The sequence below is a fragment of the Salmo salar genome, chromosome 01 (assembly GCF_965601325.2).
Source record: "Salmo salar chromosome 01, fSalSal1, whole genome shotgun sequence".
Lineage (NCBI taxonomy): Eukaryota > Metazoa > Chordata > Actinopteri > Salmoniformes > Salmonidae > Salmo > Salmo salar.
In genome coordinates, this window is record NC_138291.1 from 177,724,214 (window position 1) to 177,749,471 (window position 25,258).

At 42.8% G+C, this 25,258-nt stretch overlaps 2 protein-coding genes across 3 annotated transcripts in view; both read left to right on the forward strand.

The window, feature by feature from the left end:
• The window catches only part of LOC106572010 (ras-specific guanine nucleotide-releasing factor RalGPS1), a 284,633-nt gene extending 277,653 nt beyond the window's left edge, over nucleotides 1-6,980 (forward strand). For both annotated transcript variants that reach the window (XM_014145707.3, XM_014145728.3), the window contains one exon: nucleotides 58-6,980. In XM_014145707.3, coding sequence (XP_014001182.1) covers nucleotides 58-87 — 30 coding nt within the window. In that variant the 3' untranslated portion in view covers nucleotides 88-6,980. The remainder of the gene's footprint in view (nucleotides 1-57) is intronic.
• A 3,167-nt stretch (nucleotides 6,981-10,147) lies between these two features.
• LOC106572043 (E3 ubiquitin-protein ligase rnf213-alpha) overlaps nucleotides 10,148-25,258 on the forward strand; it is a 78,575-nt gene continuing 63,464 nt past the window's right edge. The window contains exons 1-10 of the mRNA XM_045693885.2: nucleotides 10,148-10,387; nucleotides 13,638-14,208; nucleotides 14,331-14,480; nucleotides 14,651-14,814; nucleotides 14,952-14,973; nucleotides 19,540-19,676; nucleotides 20,726-20,896; nucleotides 21,647-21,831; nucleotides 24,243-24,493; nucleotides 24,671-24,930. Coding sequence (XP_045549841.1) covers nucleotides 13,813-14,208; nucleotides 14,331-14,480; nucleotides 14,651-14,814; nucleotides 14,952-14,973; nucleotides 19,540-19,676; nucleotides 20,726-20,896; nucleotides 21,647-21,831; nucleotides 24,243-24,493; nucleotides 24,671-24,930 — 1,736 coding nt within the window. The 5' untranslated portion in view covers nucleotides 10,148-10,387; nucleotides 13,638-13,812. The remainder of the gene's footprint in view (nucleotides 10,388-13,637; nucleotides 14,209-14,330; nucleotides 14,481-14,650; nucleotides 14,815-14,951; nucleotides 14,974-19,539; nucleotides 19,677-20,725; nucleotides 20,897-21,646; nucleotides 21,832-24,242; nucleotides 24,494-24,670; nucleotides 24,931-25,258) is intronic.

Genomic DNA, 25,258 nt, shown 5'->3' on the forward strand with positions numbered 1-25,258 from the left:
TCTGACCACAGCTGTCAATCACCTAATTCCTTAATGTACTCTGCTTGTGCCTACCAGATACCAACCAACCTAATGTCATTTGAGTAGTGGACAACCAGTCAGCTTGCCCAGTGGGGAGTTAGTGCCAAGCCCATTTCTATGGGAGTCTAACAAACTCTGATAAAATGGTGGAATGGAGGAATTGATTGGAATCCTAAGAAATGAGTGGTGAGGAAGTGTGTCCTGTGTCCGATTCTACAGACTGGAGCAGATGCTCTTTACCACTAGAGACACACACACAGCAGCGTTTTAGCCAAGGACTACGTGCGATGTCTCTCTTTCCGGAGAAAGGAAAACAAATATTTAAGCCCTTGTTTCGTGTCAAAGCTTTCTCGCTTGTCGTCGTTTGTTTCCGCTGCTATAAACGTGTGAGCAAGCTCATATTTCTTTGGCCCATGTTGGGTTTTGCTTAGAAGAAAGGATGGAAAAAAAATACCTGTAAATGCACAAAGAAGACTGACAATGTTAAGAGACTGTGATAAGTAGGCTCAGGGGACCAGTGACTTGGGCCCTTGGAGATCAACACTGCCATGGCCCCCTAACTATTTGAGCCAACGTTTCAGACCACTGTTGACTGGACACATTGCAAAACACAAGCTAGATGGATGCTCATCGTCGACCCTGGTCCTTGCGTCATGCAGCCGGACTGATACTCATCGTCGACCCTGGTCCTTGCGTCATGCAGCGGACTGATACTCATCATCGACCCTGGTCCTTGCGTCATGCAGCGGACTGATGCTCATCGTCGACCCTGGTCCTTGCGTCATGCAGCCGGGCTGATGCTCATCGTCGACCCTGGTCCTTGCGTCATGCAGCAGGACTGATGCTCATCGTCGACCCTGGTCCTTGCGTCATGCAGCGGACTGATGCTCATCGTCGACCCTGGTCCTTGCGTCATGCAGCCGGACTGATACTCATCGTCGATCCTGGTCCTTGCGTCATGCAGCAGGACTGATGCTCATCGTCGACCCTGGTCCTTGCGTCATGCAGCCGGACTGATGCTCATCGTCGACCCTGGTCCTTGCGTCATGCAGCAGGACTGATACTCATCGTCGACCCTGGTCCTTGCGTCATGCAGCAGGACTGATACTCATCGTCGACCCTGGTCCCTGCGTCATGCAGCCGGACTTTACAGCAGAAGTCATGACTCTTTGAGTTTTCAGATAAGGGAGAAAGGACTTGGCTTTCTGAATAACTAGTTATTTAACATCCAAGGCTCAGCCAATCCTGAACCACCCCCTGCTCTGTCAGACCATACTATTTATTATAGCCATACAAACAATGTCTGCCGATTTAAAGACCAATTTTTTAAACTCCAAGTAGGTTGAGCAAGAAAAGGCTTTATTGGTTCGGATGAGATGACAAATGGTGATAAAGACTTTTCTACCGGTCAGAAATGAAACAAACACACATAAAAAAAAAAAAAATTGTTGCACTTTTGTCATAACATTTTGAGTTTGATTCACAACTTTATTGTCCATCAAGGGGAAATGTATTTGGTCACTTGCAATGACATTCGTCATCATATAGAAAAGACATCACAGATTTTTTTCCTCATGTAGACGAACCAGCTTGAAGCTTCACTACCAGATAAAGGCCAGCTTAGAGAAGGGTTAAGAAGAAACTAGATCAGCGAAGGCCTTCAGTTCTCTTGTGGTATTAATCTGGTTGAGATTTCAGACAAGTCAGTGGGTTTCAGCACCATCAGTGAGTTAATTGTAAATACTTAAAAATATATATATTTTTGTATTTATTTTCTCTTTAGTTGTCAATGGGAAATGATAGCATGGTATGATTTCAAGGGACAGTTCACCCAAAATTACACCCTGTGAACAAGTTATGACAGCAATCCATGCTATGGTTTAGTTTCCTTGGGAACGGTTTCCACATGCTAACGATTTAGCAGTTGTGGCACAAATCCCATTCAAGTCATGGGACCGATATTAGCATTTTTAGCACATAATTTCCAAATGATCCAAAAGTATCTCAAATTGTTCGTGAAGCTAAAAAAAAAAAGTAACTTATTGAGGATTTGAAAATGATGCACAGAAAATGCTAATGTCTGTCCAATGACTTGAATGGGATTTGTGCCACAACTGCTAAATCGTTAGCATGTGGAAACCGTTCCCAAGGAAACTAAACCATAGCATTGACTGCTGTCCATAGACTGCTTACAGGGTAAGGAAGCCAATATACCATTTTGTAATTTGGGGGAACTATCCCTTTAAACGACCCACTGTAAGAATGTGGTAAGAGTGCACGACAGGGCTCCTGAGTGGCACAGCGGTCTAAAGCACTGCATCTCAGTGCAAGAGGCGTCACTACAGTCCCTGGTTCAAATCCAGGCTGTATCACATCCGGCCGTGATAGGGAGTCCCATAGGGCGGCGCACAATTGGCCCAGCGTCGTCCGGGTTAGGGCCGGGGTAGGCCGTCATTGTAAATAAGAATTTGTTCTTAACTGACTTGCCTAGTTAAATATAAAGGTTAAATAAATAAATTAAAATAAAACAATGAGCGGTGAGGACCCTACCCGGTTTCCTGTAATTTTGAGGGACGCAAAAAAAAAAAGGGATGTCGATGGCATGAATACAAGCCAAATGCATTGCTTCAGAAGCACAAAGTTACAGTTTCAAATATTATGTGTGGACTTATGTTTGTCTAGGACATTTGAAACACATTAAGACATGATATATCATGTATGGCTGGAAAATAAGAACTCAAATTATTTCATGAATTAACTGATTTTATTGAAGCCATAGTCCCAAATGCATCCCCTATAAGTATGCTCAATGCCAATCATCTATGATGTGACAATCATAAGGGTGAGATTTTACCCGGGTCAAAACGGTTACCTGTGGTTTAATACACGTTTGGTACTAAAAATAACCATCTTTGTAAAAAGTGGTTAGGACATCAACCTTAATTTGTATTTAAAGAAAAATGTTATTTTTCTGTATTAATTAGCACCCACCAAAGTGTGTATGACTGAGCCAATCAATGAGTTGTTTAAAAGATATATAATGTTTATTTTTTTTTATTTTTTATGAAGGACTGCATTCTGAACAAAAAAGATACGGGTAACTGCCAAAAATAAAGGAAACACCAACATAAAGTGTCTCAATAGGGCGTTAGGCCACCACGAGGTGACAGAACAGCTTCAATGCGCCTTGGCAAAGATTCAACAAGTGTGTGGAACTCTATTGGAGGGATGCGACACCATTCTTCCACGGGAAATTCCACCATTTGGCGTTATGTTAATAATGGTGGTGGAAAACGCTGTCTCAAGACGCCGCTCCAGAATCTCCCAATTGAGATCTGGTGACTGAGACACACCCTCTTTCAACCCCCTGTTCTCCTGGGAGACACCCTCTTTCAACCCCCTGTTCTCCTGGGAGACCCCCTCTTTCAACCCCCTGTTCTCCTGGGAGACCCCCTCTTTCAACCCCCTGTTCTCCTGGGAGACCCCCTCTTTCAAAGTCTTCTTCTTGCCATGGTAGCCAAAATAATGGGCACCTGGGCATTTTTATACATGACCATAAGCATGATGGGAAACCCTGCTCTAAGGTATACAATGACTGACATGACAAGAGGAAAACTGATGATGCACTAACCAATTTAGAAATTACACCTTGTGCATTCTACTATTACAATTAACTCAGAAAACCACACCTGTGTGGAAGCACCTGTGGGGCACCCCACTTTGTATCCCTCATTTACTCAAGTGTTTCCTTTTATTTTGGCAGTTTCGTGTAGGTGTTTGGTGTAGTAATGCCTCTATGCTATTGTGTTCCATAGTTCCACTTTTATCTAAATCCCTTTCTTTTGAAACCAGAGAGTCAATTTAATGTTTGACCATAGAATTATCTGTGTAGTTGCTACAATACCGTCCAAGTTTCAGATTGTAATTGTTTCACGTGCATATTGAAATGTCCATAAATGTGAACGTTATGTGCTTACACAAACTGAGTGACAATTGACTTGCATTGCTTTCACAGACTTACAGTTCTTATTCTGCCAGCTCAATGGAAAATACTTGTTTTATACTGTTGTCGTCATGAAGTTATCATATTGTACATGTCTGAAAGTTGCACATGTAATTTATTATTACTTTACATTGAAACATAGGCCAGTGAGGGATTTGGAGTGTGTGTGTGGCAATGATACAAATGTTTTGTAAGGCCGGTATATAACTTAAGTTATTAGAAGATTATTCAAAGATGTTCATTTTCATAAAGACTTTTGGAAAGCAGATTGGGATGTTTCACTCAAGGTCCTCCTCCTCTCATACCTGTATCAGTGGACCAGAACTAAATTATGGGGGGGCACCCCAAATGAAGGATTAGAGGGGGGTGGGGCACCCCACATGAAGGATTAGAGGGGGGAGGCACCCCACATGAAGGATTAGAGGGGGGAGACCCCACATGAAGGATTAGAGGGGGGAGGCACCCCACATGAAGGATTAGAGGGGGGAGGCACCCCACATGAAGGATTAGAGGGGGGAGACACCCCACATGAAGGATTAGAGGGGGGAGGCACCCCACATGAAGGATTAGAGGGGGGAGGCACCCCACATGAAGGATTAGAGGGGGGAGACACCCCACATGAAGGATTAGAGGGGGGAGACACCCCACATGAAGGATTAGAGGGGGGAGGCACCCCACATGAAGGATTAGAGGGGGGAGGCACCCCACATGAAGGATTAGAGGGGGGAGACCCCACATGAAGGATTAGAGGGGTGAGGCACCCCACATGAAGGATTAGAGGGGGGAGGCACCCCACATGAAGGATTAGAGGGGGGACACACCCCACATGAAGGATTAGAGGGGGGAGACACCCCACATGAAGGATTAGAGGGGGGAGACACCCCACATGAAGGATTAGAGGGGAGAGGCACCCCACATGAAGGATTAGAGGGGGGAGACCCCACATGAAGGATTAGAGGGGGGAGGCACCCCACATGAAGGATTAGAGGGGGGAGGCACCCCACATGAAGGATTAGAGGGGGGAGACCCCACATGAAGGATTAGAGGGGGGAGGCACCCCACATGAAGGATTAGAGGGGGGAGGCACCCCACATGAAGGATTAGAGGGGGGAGACACCCCACATGAAGGATTAGAGGGGGGAGGCACCCCACATGAAGGATTAGAGGGGGGAGGCACCCCACATGAAGGATTAGAGGGGGGGGCACCCCACATGAAGGATTAGAGGGGGGAGGCACCCCACATGAAGGATTAGAGGGGGGAGGCACCCCACATGAAGGATTAGAGGGGGGAGGCACCCCACATGAAGGATTAGAGGGGGGAGGCACCCCACATGAAGGATTAGAGGGGGGAGGCACCCCACATGAAGGATTAGGGGGGGGAGGCACCCCACATGAAGGATTAGAGGGGGGAGGCACCCCACATGAAGGATTAGGGGGGGGAGGCACCCCACATGAAGGATTAGAGGGGGGGCACCCCACATGAAGGATTAGAGGGGGGAGGCACCCCACATGAAGGATTAGAGGGGGGAGGCACCCCACATGAAGGATTAGAGGGGGGAGGCACCCCACATGAAGGATTAGGGGGGGGAGGCACCCCACATGAAGGATTAGAGGGGGGAGACACCCCACATGAAGGATTAGAGGGGGGGGCACCCCACATGAAGGATTAGGGGGGTGGGGCACCCCACATGAAGGATTAGAGGGGGGGCACCCCAATTGAAGGATTAGAGGGGGGAGGCACCCCACATGAAGGATTAGAGGGCGTGGCACCCCAAATTTACATTTACATTTACATTTTAGTCATTTAGCAGACGCTCTTATCCAGAGCGACTTACAGTAGTGAATGCATACATTTCATACAATTTCATTAAAAAAAATTCTGTGCTGGCCCCCCGTGGGAATCGAACCCACAACCCTGGTGTTGCAAACACCATGCTCTACCAACTGAGCTACAGGGAAGGAAGGATTAGAGGGGTGGGGGGCAACCCAAATGGATTAGAAGGGTGGGGGGCACCCCAGATGGATTAGAGGGAGCACCCCAGATGGATTAGAGGAGTGGGGGGCACCCCAAATGATGGTTTAGATGGAGAGGGGGGGCACCCCAAATGAAGGATTGGGGGGGCACCCCAAATGAAGGATTAGGGGGGGGCACCCCAAATGAAGGATTAGGGGGGGCACCCCAAATGAAGGATTAGGGGGGGCTCCCCAAATGAAGGATTAGAAATGTACATCTGTATTTTGATTCTACTTTGTTCAAACACCTGAAATGCTAAAACGCATCACTGTTTCTCTGCGTGTGCAGAGGGTATTTTGTTTTCTTCAGACAGAATTAGCTGTCACTAAAATCAATACAATTTGATGGATCGTTATATTGAAGCAGATTCAATACACATCTTCAATCCTTGTCAAATGGAACATGTGTGTGAGATCCTGATTGGCTGGCTCAATACCCAAAGTCTAGCCCCTGTTGAACTTGATCTAAAGCCTCTAAGGCTGGGGTTAACAGTTTGTTTAGCATGTATAGCATTCTCACATTACAAATATTACTGTAGCCATTTCTCCTCAAATGTCAGATACATACATTGAGCATACATGTATTTGTGTCATGTACATAATACCTTTTGAAGTCACTTTTTGGGTTTGCTATCATGTGTTGAAGCTTTATTTAGTCTGTTTTCTTCTTCTGGTGATTTTTTTTAAATTATTTGATACTTGTATCGGACAGATTTTCTGTTTTTGTAAAAAACGTAGATATGTAATATGGGACGTTGCATGTATTTTGTGTACAAAGTTTTCTGGTGTCTGTAGTGACTGTGAAAAATGACAACCACTCACTTGTATTGCCCTGTGAATATTTTGCTAAGTTATTTCTAACCTTGGCATTGATGTACGTTGCTGTATTTTTCAGCTTTAAACGTTAACACCAATCATGAATTAAAACCATTCTGGAAACTGAGCCGGCGATTTCTTAATGATGACAAATACTTTTACACTAATTGTCTTTAGTACATTCTGCACTCGAAAAGAGCGTATTGATTAAATTGGAAATATTGACATGCGTTAAATATGAGTGTTTGTTTGTGTGGGTGGGTGGGTGCGTTTTCACATGAGTATGACGCTACAAGCGTGGCACACCTGTATTTGGGGAGTTTCTCCCATTCTTCTCTGCAGATCCTCTCAAGCGCTGTCAGGTTGGATGGGGAGCTTCACTGCACAGCTATGTTCAGGTCTCTCCAGATATGTTCGATCAGGTTTAAGTCCGAGCTCTGGCTGGTCCACTCAAGGACATTCAGAGACTTGTCCCGAAGCCACCCCTGCGTTGTCTTGGCTGTGTGCTTAGGGTCGTTGTCCTGTCGGAAGGTGAATCTTCACCCCAGTCTGAGGTCCAGAGCAGATTTTCATCAAGGATCCCTCTGTACTTTGCATCTTTCCCTCGATCCTGACTAGTCTCCCAGTCCCTGCCGCTGAAAAACATCCCCACAACATGATGCTGCCACCACCATGCTTCACCGTAGGGATGGTGCCAGGTTTCCTCCAGACATGACGCCTGGCATTCAGACCAAAGAGTTCAATCTTGGTTTCTGCTACCCCCTGCTAACTCAACCTTGCACCTTAGACATGGAATCACTGGTCACTTTAATAATGTTTACATACTTCTTTACTCATCTCATATGTATATACTGTATTCTATTTTACTGTATTTTAGTCAGTGCCACCATGACATTGCTCATCCTAATATTTATGTATTTCTTAATACCATTCTTTTAATTTTAGTGTGAATTGTTAGATACTTCTACACTGTTGGAGCTAGGAACACAAGCATTTTGCTACACCTGCAATAACATCTGCTAAATATGTGTATGTGACCAATAAAATTGTATTTTATTTGATGAGGTGACGCAAGCAGGACACTTCAGGATGAGGAGTAAGTTTCACACATTCCCAAGCAGGACACTTCACGATGAGGAGTAAGTTTCACACATTCCCAAGCAGGACACTTCAGGCTGAGGAGTAAGTTTCACACATTCCCAAGCAGGACACTTCACACTGAGGATTAAGTTTCAATATAACATGGTCACTGCCGGTAGAATGTTTATTTTGATTGCCCGATTTTCTGCATTTATCAGTGTGTCATCAGGTAGCCTGATTTCAGATGTGTCCATGTAAACAGGATTATTAGGGAAATTGTTCTATCCACAATAATCTCATTATTTTGTGCATGTAACTGTGCTCTCTGACTTTCCAAACATTCGTGTGTGTGTGTGTGTGTGTGTGTGTGTGTGTTCTGGCTATACTAGTTGTCATAGTAACAACGGGTGTATGCACAGTGGTGTAGGCTGATTGCGATCACTCAGAAGTTATGTAACAAGCTAAGGTAACAACACTGCCTGCCAAGGATGTTTCCCACAGTTGCTTTGAATGTGCTAAATCATAATGTAAGAATACATTTTAAAGCCTCAAAGGATAAGATGATTCAACTTTCAAAACGTGTCCATTTTTGTCGAGTCACGTCAGTTAACTAGCTAGCTAGGTGGCTGTTCAGCTTTCTAGTACATTCACTAATTGGTTTTTAAACCATTAACACGCTGGTTAACTAACCACATGTAACTGTCGACAGAGTAGCTAGCTAGCAACGAAGGTATGCCAAATGATGGTCTAAACGCCACTTGAGGGCAAATAAATCTTATTTCACCGTTCAGACACAAGTCGCATGACCAGGAATCAGATTTGTATCTTGACTTCAAACCACCTACAAAAATTCCTTTTAAAATTCCTGCTATTTTTCAAAGATTTCTCACAAAAACAAGCATATGCCAAGCCTTTTATTTTCAAAGCCTTTTACATTTAATTCAGCTCGTGTCATGCTAATTTCGATTTTTTTTTTTTGCAACCCGCTGAAACAACTTTGAAAACAACCGACCACGAAACGTAAAATCCTCAAAACAGCCCAGCAGATAAGAGCATTGTGCTAATAACCAAAATGTCACTGGTTTGAATCATCTTGTCGACTAGGTGAAAAAAAAGAAATGTGCCCTTGAGCAAGGCATTTAACCATACATTTCTCCTGTAAATCACTCTGGATAAGAGCGTCTGCTAAATGACTACAATGTAAATATAAACCAGCTCTGCTGTCAGAGCTCGGTGCTTATTATCTGATGTATTAGCCTACGAAATCCAACTTTTTGGATATAATATATAAATGATATGTTAAAGACCTCACTGACTGATTCAGAACATGAATAATCATATTTGTCTTGGTAAAATATATTTTATAACAATAGGAAGTTAATATTAATCACCACCATTTCAGGGCGCATTTTCACCCACTCTGTACAGAGTCCATGGGCTAAAAAACAACCTGTTAGCACCCTGTAAATCATTAATAGAAATAGGCTACTTTTGCTTCATCTCATTTCAAAAGTAAAACTAATTGCCAACACGACATAATGCCCTGAGTTGGATCATCTCAATGTGCACTGACTTGGCTCCTCTAGCTTGGATTGGTTGAAAAAACGGAAACCATAGGCAACTAAATCTAATGCACCTTTTGGCATCTTACTGGATGATGGGTTGATGCGAGCTCCGTTCTGTGCCCATCATAATGCAAGCCCTTGTCAATATTAATTTAATCATTCTGAATTGATTAATTGGTGAGTATGCCTACCCTTTATTGATAGGTATAGTCAATTAATGTGTGTGTGTGTGTGTGTGTGGCATCACGGTACACATTTATAGGCTACATTTGTAATTGTATATACGCCAGAGGAGGCTGGTGAGAGGACCTATAGGACGGGCTCATTGTAATGACTGGAATGGAATTAATGGTACGGTATCAAACACATCAAATACTTTTGTGACCAGATGATAAACATATTTCCTAGATTAACATTGCTAACAATGCGATTGAGACAGAAATCAATTCCATTTCATTTTCCATTTATTCATAGGTTATATGTATGACACCGTTTGTATTTACAAACTTTTATGAAAGGAAAATTACATGAAATCAAGTGGCCACATCTCTGTACATTTGCATGGAGTCTCGGCAAAAACACAGATTCTGACAGCACAGCAGATCATTCACAACAAATAGTCAATTTTTGCTTTTAATCTCATTTCGAAAGTAAAACCAGTTTCCAACACATGACAAAAACGCCCTGAGTCGCTTCATCTCATTTGGAAAGTTAAATGATTTTCTTTCCAACAGGACCTAAGAGGCGGACACACTATTTTCCTTGGTACGTGGTTCCTTCCTTTTAGGCTCCGGAGCAAAGATGTGCTACGTCAGTGGAGGAGAGAGAGTAGAGTGACACACAGTTTGATTTCATTTTAACTGCCGGCGACAGGCGCGACTCGCAGGAGGTACGTGTGTGTTCATTCATTTGATCAAGCTATGTAGCCAATGTATTGCTTCTTGATGAATAAATACGACATTCTTTTGTTTCTCTGTAATACTAGCCACCTAGTAATTTTCTGATGTTGGCTTCCGCTAACCAGCTAGATAGGTTCACGATCTCCCAACTAGATACCAAGCCATTTCAGGCTATCAATCAAGTTAGAGTAGTTTGTCTTAATTATTTTAGTGCTGGCAAGGTTTCTAGACTTTAAATTGCTTTAATACATTGGTTATGATACCACATACCAGTGTGGCAGCTAAAGTCAGAAGGCAGGTAGCCTAGTGGTTAGAGCGTTGGGCCAGTAACCGAAAGGTTGCTGGTTCGAATCCCCGAGCTGACAAGGTAAAAATGTGTCGTTCTGCTCCTGAACAGGCAGTTAACCCACTGTTCCCTGGTAGGCCGTCATTGTAGATAGTATTTACCAAGTCTACACCCCCCCAGTGTGGCATTATGGACCACATGAAAATTAATCCGATTATATAGGCTACATTTGTTGAAGTGGAAGCTAATAAAAGCTATGGTTTTGTGAAATAGGCCTATGCGTCAGCGTTATTTTTACCATTTGATATTTACTCCTCCTTCCTTAGCGTCTTTCTATACCACGAACGGCATTAAACATTGGAATGTGAAACTGAAAGTAGTAGGGCATTAAGTGAGCTGACAAGGTAAAAATGTAATTCTGTCCCCGGTAGGCCGGTAGGCCGGTAGGCCGTCATTGTAAATAAGAATTTGTTCTTTACTGACTTGCCTAGTTAAATAAAGATACAATAAATGTAAGTCATTATTGTGGAGTGTTGTTGATCCATCCTGAGTTTTCTCCCATCACAGCCATTAAACTCTAGCTGTTTTAAAATCCCCAATGGCCTCATACTTACATTCCTAGATAGTTTCCTTCCTGTCCTGCAGCTCATTCAAAAATCATGTCAACCTCTATTATTTCACACAGAGTGAGTCCATATACTGTAACAATGTTACTTCTGAACTAATTTAGGCTTGCCTAAACAAATGGGGTGAATACTTATGCAACAACTATATTTTAGTTATAACAATTTTTTATAGTTTGTAAAAATGTGTTGAATTTTCTTTTCACTTTTTGACATTACGGAGTATTTTGTGTAGATCAATTACATTTAAATGTATTTCAGTCCAACTTTTTAACTGAGCAAAATGCTAGCTAGTCTAAGCTACTTCCAGACGCAAGGCCTGGTTAGACTGTTGGTTAGACTGTTTCAAGTTATCTGGAAGGGTGAGTGAATGTAACTGTGTACTGTTTTGGCAGAGTGGAAGTATAAACGCTCGATCGAACACACAAAAGACACACACATCAAAGCACGTTCTCAGTTGCATTTCGTAATGAGGATAATTGAAACCGAAACTTTCAGCCTTTTAAGGAAGGACGTTCAGCATTCACATACTTTGAACTCGTTGAGAAATGCCGATCAATGGTATTCCGATTGGGGGGGGGGGGGGGGGGGGGGGGGGGGGGGGTGTAATTGTATATGGAATTGTTTTAAGATGGTCATACCATTGGTCATATAGCTATTTGGGAGGATACCCCTGTAGGTATCCCGCTAAAAATATTTTATGACAGAATTTGGCCTTACTGCTATTAGCCCATAGAAACACATTGAATAACACCTACATACTTGGCAAAACAGAGAATCAAAGAATAAATCCAAAGGAAGTATGGTTTGAGGTGTCTGAAATTCATCTGAGAGATCTAGGAAAGCATCGGGAACAAAACAATAAAACATACGTGTAAACTTGCCCCCCCCCCCCCCCCCCCCCCAAAAAAAAAAAATCCTATTCGTTTTCATGCATTTTTTTCAGGCGTAGTAGATCGATACGGGGATGTGGAGAGCTTACTCCATAAATCATGCTTGATGGTGTTCTCGCACTCAAACGACAAGGAGGGACTCTGTCTCTCCCTCCTAATGTGGGCTTGTGGTGAATGCTACAAACTTTACTCAGTTCCTCCTCTTGGGTTGATTCAGCACTGGGTAGGGTGCGTCTGGTCTTTTGGTTCTTGTGGCTCCCTAATAGCCCAGGAAACCATGGCTTGCGGATTTCATTCGCCTGGTTTGCGAAGATCCGTGGCTACCCCCACTGCGCGGGGATGTCAATGTTCTCTCTGTGGCTTGAAGTGTGCTTACTGCAGGGACAGTAGAGCGTCGCTAGGCAGCGTGCAGGTCACCACATTTTATGCGGATTAGAGTGATGGGTGGTCTGCTGTGGGCCGTTCTCAATTGCTATTCGCTGGTGTCAGCTTGTGGGGGTGATTGTAGCTGTGTTGTACTAAGTCAACTGACTGTAAGGGGACTTACAGTTATGAATATAACTAATGTTCCCTGAAGGAAGGGAACGAGGTAAAACAAAGTAGAAGAACTTGGTCTTGGTATGAGGAGCATCTGCTCTGTTCTATCCATTTCCTCTTGTTTTGGATTGGTCGCCTTTTTTTAGGGGAGGAGTGAAGTGGGCAGGGAATTTGTGTGAAGTAAGAAAAGACAATGGGAAGATAAAAGGGGCATAAAAAGGGTTTAAGTAATAAAGTCAAAGACCATAGAGTAGAATTTGTGTATTAAAACCCGGTTTAGATGGGCCTCCCGAGTGGCGCAGCGGTCTAAGGCACCGCATCAGTGCTTAAGGTGTCACTACATACCCGGGTTTGATCCCATGCTGTCACAGCCCGGCTGTGATCTGGAAACCCATGAGGCGGTTCACAATTGGCCCAGCGTCGTCCAGGTTAGGGGAGGGTTTGGGATTTCCTGGGCCTGGCGCCTGCAAGATGACTTAGGTCGCCACCTGTACGGTGTTTTCTCTGACACATTGGTGCGGCTGGCTTCCGGGTTAAGCGAGAAGTGTGTCAAGAAGCAGTGCTTGGCAGCATCGTGTTTTGGAGGACGCATGGCTCTCGCCTTTGCTTCTCCTGAATCTGTATGGGAGTTGCAGCAATGGGACAAGACTAACTACCAATTGGATATCAGGAAATTGAGGAGAACTTCTTCTTTTTTTTTAAACGGTTTGGGGTAGGTTAGTAGTGTTCAGTATGGTGGAGAGAGAAGTGTCCTTTGTCCTTGTCAGGCGTGATTGAAAGGTTCTTCAGACAACTAGCAAGGGTGCGACTCCCCCATAGTGTGTTGTACCTATTTCCTTTTCTTCAGTGAACAGTAGTTATATTCATAACTTTACATGTTGTGTACTCTTATTTTCTTTAGCTCTATCAGATAAAAAGAGCCAGAGGACCAAAAGAAGAAACATGGGAAAGAAGCCTGCATCTTTGTTCTGATGAACCCTCGTAAAACATGATGAAACCGCTCAGCATCTTCATCATGTGTTTACCCTGCTTGATTAACTGATGAATTAGCCTGTACAGTCAGATCATCTTTAAACATGTCTGACAACATAAGTCCACTAACTTTGTCAGAGGCCATGGCAGAGACACAGTTGACAGTGGAGCAAGGTGACAAGCACATTGGGCAGAGTAATGTTCTTCAATCACCTACGAAACAGACGTTCAAGTCACCTCCAAATGACACTACTGCCGTTATACCAGACTCGGGGGACAAGTTCGCCAGCTCCTCTCATCAGTCCGTTTCAGAGGAAGGAACAAAGATCGCTGGTCAAAAGGCTGATGCTAAAAAAACTAAAAGCAAGAAAAATATGGCCACCTTGGACCAGAATGCTGAAGACCAGATTGTGAGCCGGAATAGGAAACCCGACCTACAAGGCCAGGACTCTGCGCAAACTACTGCTGTTGTTAAGGATATCTGTTTTGGTTCTCAAAAGGTATCGTAGTGGTTTTGATTTTAAGAGGATTTTGTTTGATCAAGTAAAAATATGTTATTTTCAGTTATAGTGAGGGCCGTTTTGGTTTCTTGTTGAGGTATTTTATTTACTTCACTGAACAGACCGAGACCATAGGTTCGAGTGTTGACCCACCGGAAGTGGAGCCTATGGAGGTGGAGCAGTCTGCCGATGAGAAAGGAGATGCCTCCTTTTCACCAACTAGTCCAGATTTTAAGATGGAACCAAAGGACAACACAATAGTTGGATCTGAGGTATCGTAGCTACTTGATTTTTTTTAAAAGAGGATTTTGCTGTTTGAACAATTTAAACTAATTATCCCAATACAATTTGTCATAAATATTGGGGGATCTATTTGGCCATTTTGTTTCATTTTGAGGGGCAGTTAAGTGTTAATGTTTACATGTTTTACTTTACTGAACAGACAGAGAGCAAAGGTGCCAGTGTTGACCGACATGTGGAGCCTATGGAGGTTGAGCAGTCTGCCCATTGGAAAGGAGATTCCTCCCATTCACCAACTAGTCCAGATTTTAAGAGGGACAACACAAGTGATGCCTCTGAAACTCTGGCTGGACCACCGCCAGAAAGGTATCCAACATTTTCTTCTAGTCAGAAGTCACTCAACACTCATACTTATTTTAAATGATCTTAACCAAGACAATTCCTGCTCACTTCATCTTAAGACAAAATTCATCTGATTTTGTTTTTCTTTGTTCCAATTTCAGCACAGCCATGGTTGGATCAGAGGTATCGTAGCTACTTCAATTTTAGCCCTTTTACACTGATACCTGTATGCGGGTTGAAAATGGCAGATTTGGGCACTGATATGCGCCTAAATTGGATCGCAGTGGCTGCAGGGCCGTAACTAGGGTTTGAGTTTTAGTGCAGTCCGTAAGGATGCTGTAGGTTCATTCACTTCAGTCGATCTACAAAAAAACATTTATTTGATAAGTATAGTACAGGTTCTTTTAGGGGACCCCATATGGTGCCCTGACCCCAAGTTTGGGAACCACTGTACAAACCTCTTTCTGCTTGCTTCCTCCCTCTGTCTCCTCTGTTTCCTCTTGCATGCTTTGCAGCCTGCCAAAGCCTCACCACTGAGCTCCACATCACTGTCTGTCTCCGTAGCAAAGCATGTGAGCGGAGTTGAGCGGTTTCCTGCTGCTCTGCTAAAAACCTCTTAGTGCTTACAGGATCACAGGGGAAAAGAACTGCAGCTCCAAATTCATTCTATTCATTAAAATCGCAATTTAACCAACACCCATCTATTTTTGTTACTACCTGGACCTACCAATTGGTTTATATTTATTGAAACCAAACCATATGGACTTGAATGAAAAGTATTTTAATAAACATGGAAAGGTGAATGTAAGAAGCGAACATAATTTCAAATGGGCTACATGTCATATTAAACATAATATTCAGTGCCTTTGGAAAGTATTCAGACCCTTTGAATTCTTCCACATTTTGTTCATTACAGCCTTATTCTAAAATGAATCAAATAAAAACAATCCTCATCAATGTATACACCATACCTCATAATCACAAAGCAAAAACAGGTTTTTAGATTTTTTTACAATACATAAGTATTCAGACCCTTTACTCTGTACGTTGTCTTGGGTGTGATGCTGAGAGCTTGGCACACCTGTATTTGGGGAGTTTCTCCCATTCTTCTCTGTAGATCCTCTCAAGCTCTGTCAGGTTGGATGGGGAGCGTCGTTGCACAGCTATTTTCAGGTCTCTGCAGAGATGTTCGACTGGGTTCAAGTCTGGGCTCTGGCTGGGCCACTCAAGGACATTCAGAAACTTGTGCATCCATCCTCCCAGTCTCTGCCGCTGAAAAACATCCCCACAGCATGATGCTGCCACCACCATGCTTCACCGTAGGGATGGTGACAGGTTTCCTCCAGACGTGACGCTTGGCATTCAGGCCAAAGAGTTCAATCTTGGTTTCATCAGACCAGAGAATCTTGTTTCTCATGGTCAGAGTCCTTTAGGTGCCTTTTGGCAAACTCCAAGCGGGCTGTCGTGTTTTTTACTGAGGAATGTCTTCCGTCTGGCCACTCTACCATAAAGGCCTGATTGGTGGAGTGCTGCAGAGATGGTTGTCCTTCTGGAAGGCTCTCCCATCTCCACAGAGGAACTCTGGAGCTCGGTCAGAGTGACCATTGGGTACTTGGTCAACATAAAGGCCATTCTCCCCAGATTTCTCAGTTTGGCGGCTAGCTCTTGGAAGAGTATTGGTGGTTCCAAACTTCTTCCATTTAAGAATGATGGAGCCCACTGTGTTCTTGGGGACCTTCAATGCTGCAGAAATGTTTTGGTACCCTTCCCCAGCTTTCTGCCTCAACACAATCCTGTCTTGGAACTCTACGGACAATTCCTTCGATGTCATGGCTTGGTTTTTGCTCTGACATGCACTGTCAACTGTGGGACCTTATAGACAGGTGTGTGCCTTTCCAAATCATGTCCAATCAATTAAATTTACCACAGGTGGACTCCGATCAAGTTGTAGAAACATCTCAAGGATGATCAGTGGAAACAGGATGCACCTGAGCTCAATTTCGAGTCTCATAGCAAAGGATACATATGTAAATCAGTTATTTCTGTTTTTTTTTATTTTTAATACATTTGCAAAAATAAATAAGCTGTTTTCACTTTGTCATTATGGGGTATTGTGTGTAGATTGAGGAAAAATATTAATTTAATCCATTTTAGAGAATGAGGCCGTAACGTGGAAAAAGCGAAGGGGTCTGAATACTTTCCGAAAGCACTCTGAATAGGTCCGGAGCCAGACAGGGAGTCTAAGATGGAACCAATAATGAATTATTTAGGCTATATTATTTCAATTACTTCAAGGCTATAGCCTACAAAGAAATGCGTTGTGACAAATTTCCTAGTGTGACACAATAGGCTGGTAGGGACATAAAGTGCTCAGCATTTAAACAACATTTCATTGTATTGAATCATTATAGTTTATAAATTGTGCATTTAGGCTGTGACTTACTTAGAATGAATTTTTTTTATTTTTTATTTTTAAAGAAACACGAGTTTGGTCATCTGTGGGTTCAGGCTCATGTGATGGTGCCTGGAGAGCTGACCTGCAGCGGAGAATATCCTGTCAGCACGTGTAGATATATATATCTTAAAAAAATATATATATATATTTTATATAAATAAATAGTTAGACTTAAAGGTTTTAAGGCAAAATAACCCAATCAAAACGAAATGCTCCTTGAATGTGGGAATATGCCAGACCTATTATAGCCTATTGTATATATCATAGAATGAAAATAAACGAAACGTTTTAAGAGATTAGATTTTTACAATTTTTATAAATACAATGATGCACTTAATTATCTACCTACCTCGTTCCTTTATTTTAGCATGTGCACATAGTAAGTACACCATCTTGCTTTTGAGATACGTGTCTTTTCAGATTCCACAATTTTTCTTTAGTTGCCTGCAGATAGCCACCTGACTGGCATATCTAATGGTCGACTTTGGGCACGAAAAACCATCCAACTCCTCGTCATTCTGAACTTTTAAAGAGAAATGGGGTGTGCTTTTGGTGGTTCATCTGTTTCATTCTGGTCATGCGTGCCGCGACCGTCATAGCTAGTTCGTTAGCTAATGGTGCTTTCAATACAACTGGGAACAAAAACAAAAATGAGGTCAAATCACAACGTCAGTGATCTTCCGATCAGAAAGTTGGAGCTCTAGAAAGAGGCCCCCATTCCCGACTTGGAATTCTGAGTTGGATGAACATTCAAAAAAAAATCCAAGTCGGAGCAATTTTTTTTCCCAGAATTCCCAGTTGTCTTGAACGCACTGAAATCGGACGTCGGATATTTCCCAGATCTGAGTTCCACTTAAAGAAACTTTCAAAGTTCTTGAAATGTTCTGGATTGACTTACCTTCATGTTTTAAAGTAATGATGGACTGTCGTTTTATCTTTGCTTATTTGAGTTGTTCTTGCTAAAATATGGACTTGGTCTTTTACCAAATAGGGCTATATTCTCTACACCACTCCTACCTTGTCACAACACAACTGATTGGCTCAAACACATTAAGAAGGAAAGAAATTCCACAAATGAACTTTTACTAAGGCATACCTGTTAATTGAAATGCATTCCAGGTGACTACCTCATGAAGCTGGTTGAGAGAATGCCAAGAGTGTGCAAAGCTGTCATCAAGGCAAAGGGTGGCTACTTTGAAGAATCTCAAATATAAAATAGATATTTGATTTGTTGAACACTTTTTTTGGTTACTACATGATTCCATATGTGTTATTTCATAGGTTTGATGTCTTCACTATTATTTTACAATGTAGAAAATAGTTTAAAAAAATTAAGAAAAACCAAATGATCAAATGATTGAGATAAAGAGCCGTTGTGATGAACACTGTGCGATGTTTAACAGTGAGAATGGCAGAATGGTGAACTTACTAAATGAAATGAGAGGTTGACTGTGTGATATTAGGTTGCTTCTTGTGTAAATATGTTCCGTCTGGATTTTAATGATTTGTATGTTGAATGAGTAGGTGTGTCCAAATGTTTGACTGGTACAGTATATATGACCTATAATTAATTACAATATGAGTGAAATAGTTTTCCTTACAAAAAAATAAATAATTTAGTCTGTTAAAAAGTATATTTTCTGTGTTGGAATGGTGTGGGCGCACCCCAACAACAGAAGGGTGTGGGCGCACCCCAACAACAGAAGGCTGTGGGAGCATACTGGTCATTAAAAATATAATAGTAAGCATTTCACTGTTAGTCTGCACCTGTTATTTACGAAGCATGGGACAATTTGAACTGGTCTGTTTGAGGTGAAGATTAAAAAAAGATTTTCCTCCAATTTATGATTTGGCAACATACGAGTATAGGATGAGTCAAAAAACATTATTTGGGTATGAGTTAACAGAATATTAACTTTTAAAAGTGACATTTTCAGTGGAGAGTTACTTTAAAACTGCAATATTTTCTCTCATCCTCATGACAAAATGTGAAGAATAGCATCAGATGAGCTATAAAACAGCAAATGTTTCTATATAACAGCAACTGTTCCCTTTCAGTTGCTACCATGCTACTCATATGCTCTTCATACAGTATTTCTTCTGTAAGAAACTTTTCAATTTAGCCCTATCCATATTGGCCAATTCCAAATGAGTGTAAAGGGTTAAAAGGATTTGCTGCTTGAGCAATTGAAACTAATGGACCCAATAAAATGTATTATGAGAGGTCTATTTGGTCATTTTCATTTGAGGGACAGTTAAGTGTTAACACGTGTTTTGTGTTACTTGTTTAACAGACAGGCAGCATCCCCTCCAGTGTTGGCCTACAGGAGGATGCCATGGAGGTCGAGCAGTCTGACCAAAGGAAAGGAGACACGAAAAGTGATGCCTCTGGAACTATGGATGAAAAGTATCCTTGTCCACCTCCAAAAAGGTATCCATTCCAAAACGTTCTGCGAACCAGATGTCATTCAGTGCTCATGGTTATTTAAATCCCCTTCCCCAATACAAATCCTGCATACCTGCATATGTTTTAGACCAAGGCTCTTCAACCATCTCCTACCATCCTGTAGGTTTTTCCACTCCAACCCAAATTTAGCACACCTGGTTCTAATAATTAGCTGGTTGATAAGCTGAACCAAGTTAAATCAAATGTTATTGGTCACATACACGTGGTTAGCAGATGTTAATGCGAGTGTAGCGAAATTCTTGTGCTTCTAGTTCCGACCATGCAGTAATATCTAACAAGTAATCTAACAATTCCACGACAACTACCTTATACACACAAATCTAAAGGGGTGAATGAAAATATGTACATATAAATATATGGATGAGCGATGGCCGAGTGGCATAGGCAAGATGCAGCAGATGGTATAAAATACAGTATACACATACGATATGAGTAATATAAGATATGTAAACATTATTAAAGTGGCATTATTTAAAGTGACTCGTGATCCATTTATTCAAGTGGCCAGTGATTGGGTCTCAGTGTTGGCAGCAGTCTCTCTGTGTTAGTGATGGCTATTTAACAGTCTGATGGCCTTGAGATAGAAGCTGTTTTTCAATCTCTCAGTCCCAGCTTTGATGCACCTGTTCCCCAGTTACAACTGGAGTTGGACTGAAAACCTTACAGGAGGGTAGCGATCCAGGAACAGGGTTGGACTGAAACCCTTACAGGAGGGTAGCGATCCAGGAACAGGGTTGGACTGAAACCCTTACAGGAGGGTAGCGATCCAGGAACAGGGTTGGACTGAAACCCTTACAGGAGGGTAGCGATCCAGGAACAGGGTTGTAGTGAAAACCTTACAGGAGGGTAGCGATCCAGGAACAGGGTTGGACTGAAACCCTTACAGGAGGGTAGCGATCCAGGAACAGGGTTGTAGTGAAAACCTTACAGGAGGGTAGCGATCCAGGAACAGGGTTGTAGAGCCCTGGTTTAGATCATACTCATCTGATTATTGTTGTTTGTTTTCATTTCAGGACAGCCACAGGGAAAACACAGGTGTCGGCAAAAGAGAGACTTAAAATCTATTTCCACGCCATTCTCTCAAAGGACTTCAATCTTGACCCGAATGAGGATCGCCTTTTCGTATGGGCAGGGGAGGAAACGGGGAGCTGGGAATCCAATGCGGTTGAGCTAACCGTGACAAAGTGGGTTCGCTTCACGTTTGTGTCTACTGTATATTCAACTGGAATTTACTGGTTTGTCCCATTCGTGTTGCCCTACAAAGTAATCCTATAAGTAATGTCATTCTACATAAAGAGTGATGTAACACATCCTAACGTCAGAACCCTTGTTATGTTTAAAGTCAAAGTTCCAATCCTGGGACAGGATGTGATGTTGAGTGGCAAGAAACTAAATAGAAGTAGTCAGGTTTCCATTGACCCAGGTTTATTCCACACAAGCAATGTCGGCCCCCCCCCCCAAAAAAATATTTTTGACGTGTGTAATGGAAACGGCAGATGTAAGAGAAATCTTCTAAAGATCAACACATTTGATCGGTTCGACGGGTGGGTTTTTCCATTTGTCTAACTTTCTTTTCAACGACAAATTATGGTGTTTTTCAAATAAATGTTGATTGCCGAATCATTTTGAAGGTACAGCGGGGCACGTGATGTCATCATGTAACTGTAAAACCATCCGCTCCACGTTCAATTCTAAAAAAATATATATATTTTTTTAAATCAATATATTTTTTAAACTATATTTCTCCAACACTCACTGCCTCGGGTCTGCATTGATCCTGGCAACAGGGCGTTCAGTGTCGTTACTCCTGACCAGTGGACTGCACCTTTCTAGTCAGGGTGGCACATATCGGAAAATACATCAGGTTAATCAAATATGCTTAAAACAATGTGTAAGTTTAAACGTTTTTACGTGTTTACTTACAATCTCTGCAGGGAACTGGGAGTGCATGGATTCTTAGTGGAAGGAATCCTGGTCACTGACCAAGCTGTGTCCATACCATACCAGTATCTTGTCTACAGTTCCAAAAAGGCAACGTATGAGTATGAGTACATTGATTTTACACATCCCACCAGAAGAAGAAGTCTTTGTGTAAAGACCAATCTACTCGATGACGAAGGTAGGAGTTTTGTAGAATTTCTACAACTGTTTTCAATTGCAGTGGCTGCATTTAATTGGAACACATGAGATGACAGCTTTTTGGGTGATGCTCATCCCATTTTAGAATGGCAAATAAATTTGTTTCGTCCTTGAAGTGTTTATCACGTTCTGCGCATGCGTTTCTTTATCTCTACTTTACACATTTTTGTGGTCGTCCTCCCTTCACACTGTCAATCGTGAATAATACCTCTTCAAGATTTACTGGTGAATAGCCCGTTGTGCATCTGCATGCTAACCATCAGTTTCATGAGAATATGATCTTGAGTTATATTACAGTGTTTCGAAGTATGGTGTTGATTTGAATTATGTATAGCAAACTGTAGCCTATCTGTGTTTTGTTTAAATCAAATCACATATTTAGCTTAGTGTTGCACACGGTTACATTTTGGCCTCATGAGTGTGACCATTTAAACAATCATCTTAAAATGTCACAATATAAATGTGTTTTTTTTGTCGTACGGTAATGCTAGTCTATGCTAAGCTATTATATTTGGTTCTGTTTTGTATAACTAGCATTATGTGATCTTGTAGACCTGCAGTGCATTCGGTTAGTATTCGTGTCCCTTTGACTTTTTCTACATTTTGTTATGTTACAGCGTTATTCTAAAATGGATTAAATTACCTTTTTTTCCCTCATCAATCTGCACACAGTAACCCATAATGACAAAGCTAAAATATGTTTTTAGAAACAGGATGCACCTGAGCTCAATTTTAAGTCTCATAGCAAAGGGTCTGAATACTTATGTAAGTAAGGTATTTCTGTTTTTTACTTGTAATACATTTGCAAAAATTTTTTTTTTTTGCTTTGTCATTATGAGGTATTATGTGACGATTGATGAGGAAAAACAAATAATTTCATCAATTTTAGAATAAGGTTGTAACATAACAAAATGTGGAAAAAGTCAAGGGGTCTAAAAACTTTCAGAATGCACTGTAGATTCAGCTTTGATCTAACTTTATTAAGCAAGCATCATTCTCCATTCGTCACTGAAAATCGCCAGAGTAGCCTGTTCTCTGGGCAGCTGAACAAGTCGAGCAGAGATTGTGCGTAAAGAGCAAAATCCCACTCATACGCATAAGCTTCAGACTTTAAAAAAATTAATCTAAATCAACTATTTTAGTTCAAACTCGACTGTAAACCAAGTTGAAAATAGTTTTGAATTAAGTGCATAGTATTCCGTTTTTTTATTACCATTTCTAGCAACATATCAACATATTTGTGCTGTCAAAATGTTTCTTTCCTGCTTTGCCAAGAACATCACATAAACCATGGGTTGTCTAAAGTGGCATCTTTTTTTGGTTCTTTTTTTTGTGTCCTCTCCCACCCCTCCTCTCCCACCCCTACCCCACCCACCCCCTACCCCACCCATCCTACCCCTACTCCACCACACCCCTCTCCTCTCCCACCCCTCTCCTCTCCCACCCCTCTCCTCTCCCACCCCTCCTCTCCCACCCCTCCTCTCCCACCTCTCCTCTCCCACCTCTCCTCTCCCACCCCTCCTCCACCCATCCCCTACCCCACCCATCCCCTACCCCACCCATCCACTACCCCACCCATCCACTACCCTTTCCCTACCCCACCCATCCTACCCCTACTCCACCACACCCCTCTCCTCTCCCACCCCTCTCCTCTCCCACCCCTCCTCCACCCATCCTACCCCTACTCCACCACACCCCTCTCCTCTCCCACCCCTCCTCTCCCACCCCTCCTCTCCCACCCCTCCTCCACCCATATCCTACCCCACCCAACCCCTACCCCACCCATCCACTACCCTTTCCCTACCCCACCCATCCTACCCCTACTCCACCACACCCCTCTCCTCTCCCACCCCTCCTCTCCCACCCCTACCCCACCCATCCCCTACCCCACCCATCCACTACCCTTTCCCTACCCCACCCATCCTACCCCTACTCCACCACACCCCTCTCCTCTCCCACCCCTCCTCCACCCATCCCCTACCCCACCCATCCCCTACCCCACCCATCCACTACCCCACCCATCCACTACCCTTTCCCTACCCCACCCATCCTACCCCTACTCCACCACACCCCTCTCCTCTCCCACCCCTCTCCTCTCCCACCCCTCCTCCACCCATCCTACCCCTACTCCACCACACCCCTCTCCTCTCCCACCCCTCCTCTCCCACCCCTCCTCTCCCAACCCTCCTCCACCCATATCCTACCCCACCCCACCCAACCCCTACCCCACCCATCCACTACCCTTTCCCTACCCCACCCATCCTACCCCTACTCCACCACACCCCTCTCCTCTCCCACCCCTCCTCTCCCACCCCTACCCCACCCATCCCAACCCCTACCCCACCCATCCCAACCCCTACCCCACCCATCCCCTACCCCACCCCACCACAGGGGCTTGGCATCAGTATGATGACATTATCTGTGCCTCGCCATCCAAGGATGTGTCCAAAAGAATAATCCAAGGCAGAGAAATCGCAGGGAAGATAATGCTTCAGACTATTTTTGAACTCCTTCACAGCTGGAATGACATTCAACTCAACTGTTTCATGAAACGACTCACTCAATTTGAACAGATTTACAGGAAACCATCATTGTGTGCAGGCACCAACAAGAATATGAAAAAACAAGAAACATATAAAGATGTGAGTTATTTTTAAATAATTGTCAAATAAACATAATGGCATTCAGATAATGCATAGACGTTATGCCAAATTATTCATAGAAAAATATATGCTGTGTTACCGTGATTTAAATAGATGAGAAAAAAAAATGCATTGCCGTTTACAAATGTCTTAAACAGTCTTCTGTTTTACTCAAAGGTTCAAAAGCTGCTGAAACAGTTCATTCTGGAGAGTGTGCTTCCTCAGCTGATGAAGAAGGGAGAGAGAAAGAGTCCCACTATTCAGGACCAAATGAAGGCTGCTGTGATCGTACTGTATATGTGTAAACATTATGAGATCCAACTAGAGAAAGCAGAAATTGCTGGTCTATGCTTTGCTCTCTGCCTTCCCAACCTGCCTAAAGACGAGTTCCTGCACTATTGGACAGATTTTACTCAACCCGTCGTACTTCTCAAAAAGTGAGTGTGTTGTTTTAACATTACAGTTTCTCAGCTATTGGCCTAAATCAAAGATGGGATGCTTCACATAAAATTCAATAACTCAGTGGCAGTTACATTTCCCTAAAGGTTATATAGAGGCGGACGGACCAGAAGGCTGTTGGTTTAATGCTGCATTCATAACCAAAGGGAAAGGTGGTAATTACCAGTTATGTTGTAAATTCCAGTTGGATGCATTCACATGATTTCAACTCATTGAGAAACACGACTCCAATTGAGTTGCAGAAACATCTCAAGGATGATCAATGGAAACAGGATGCACCTGAGCTCAATTTCAAGTCTCATAGCA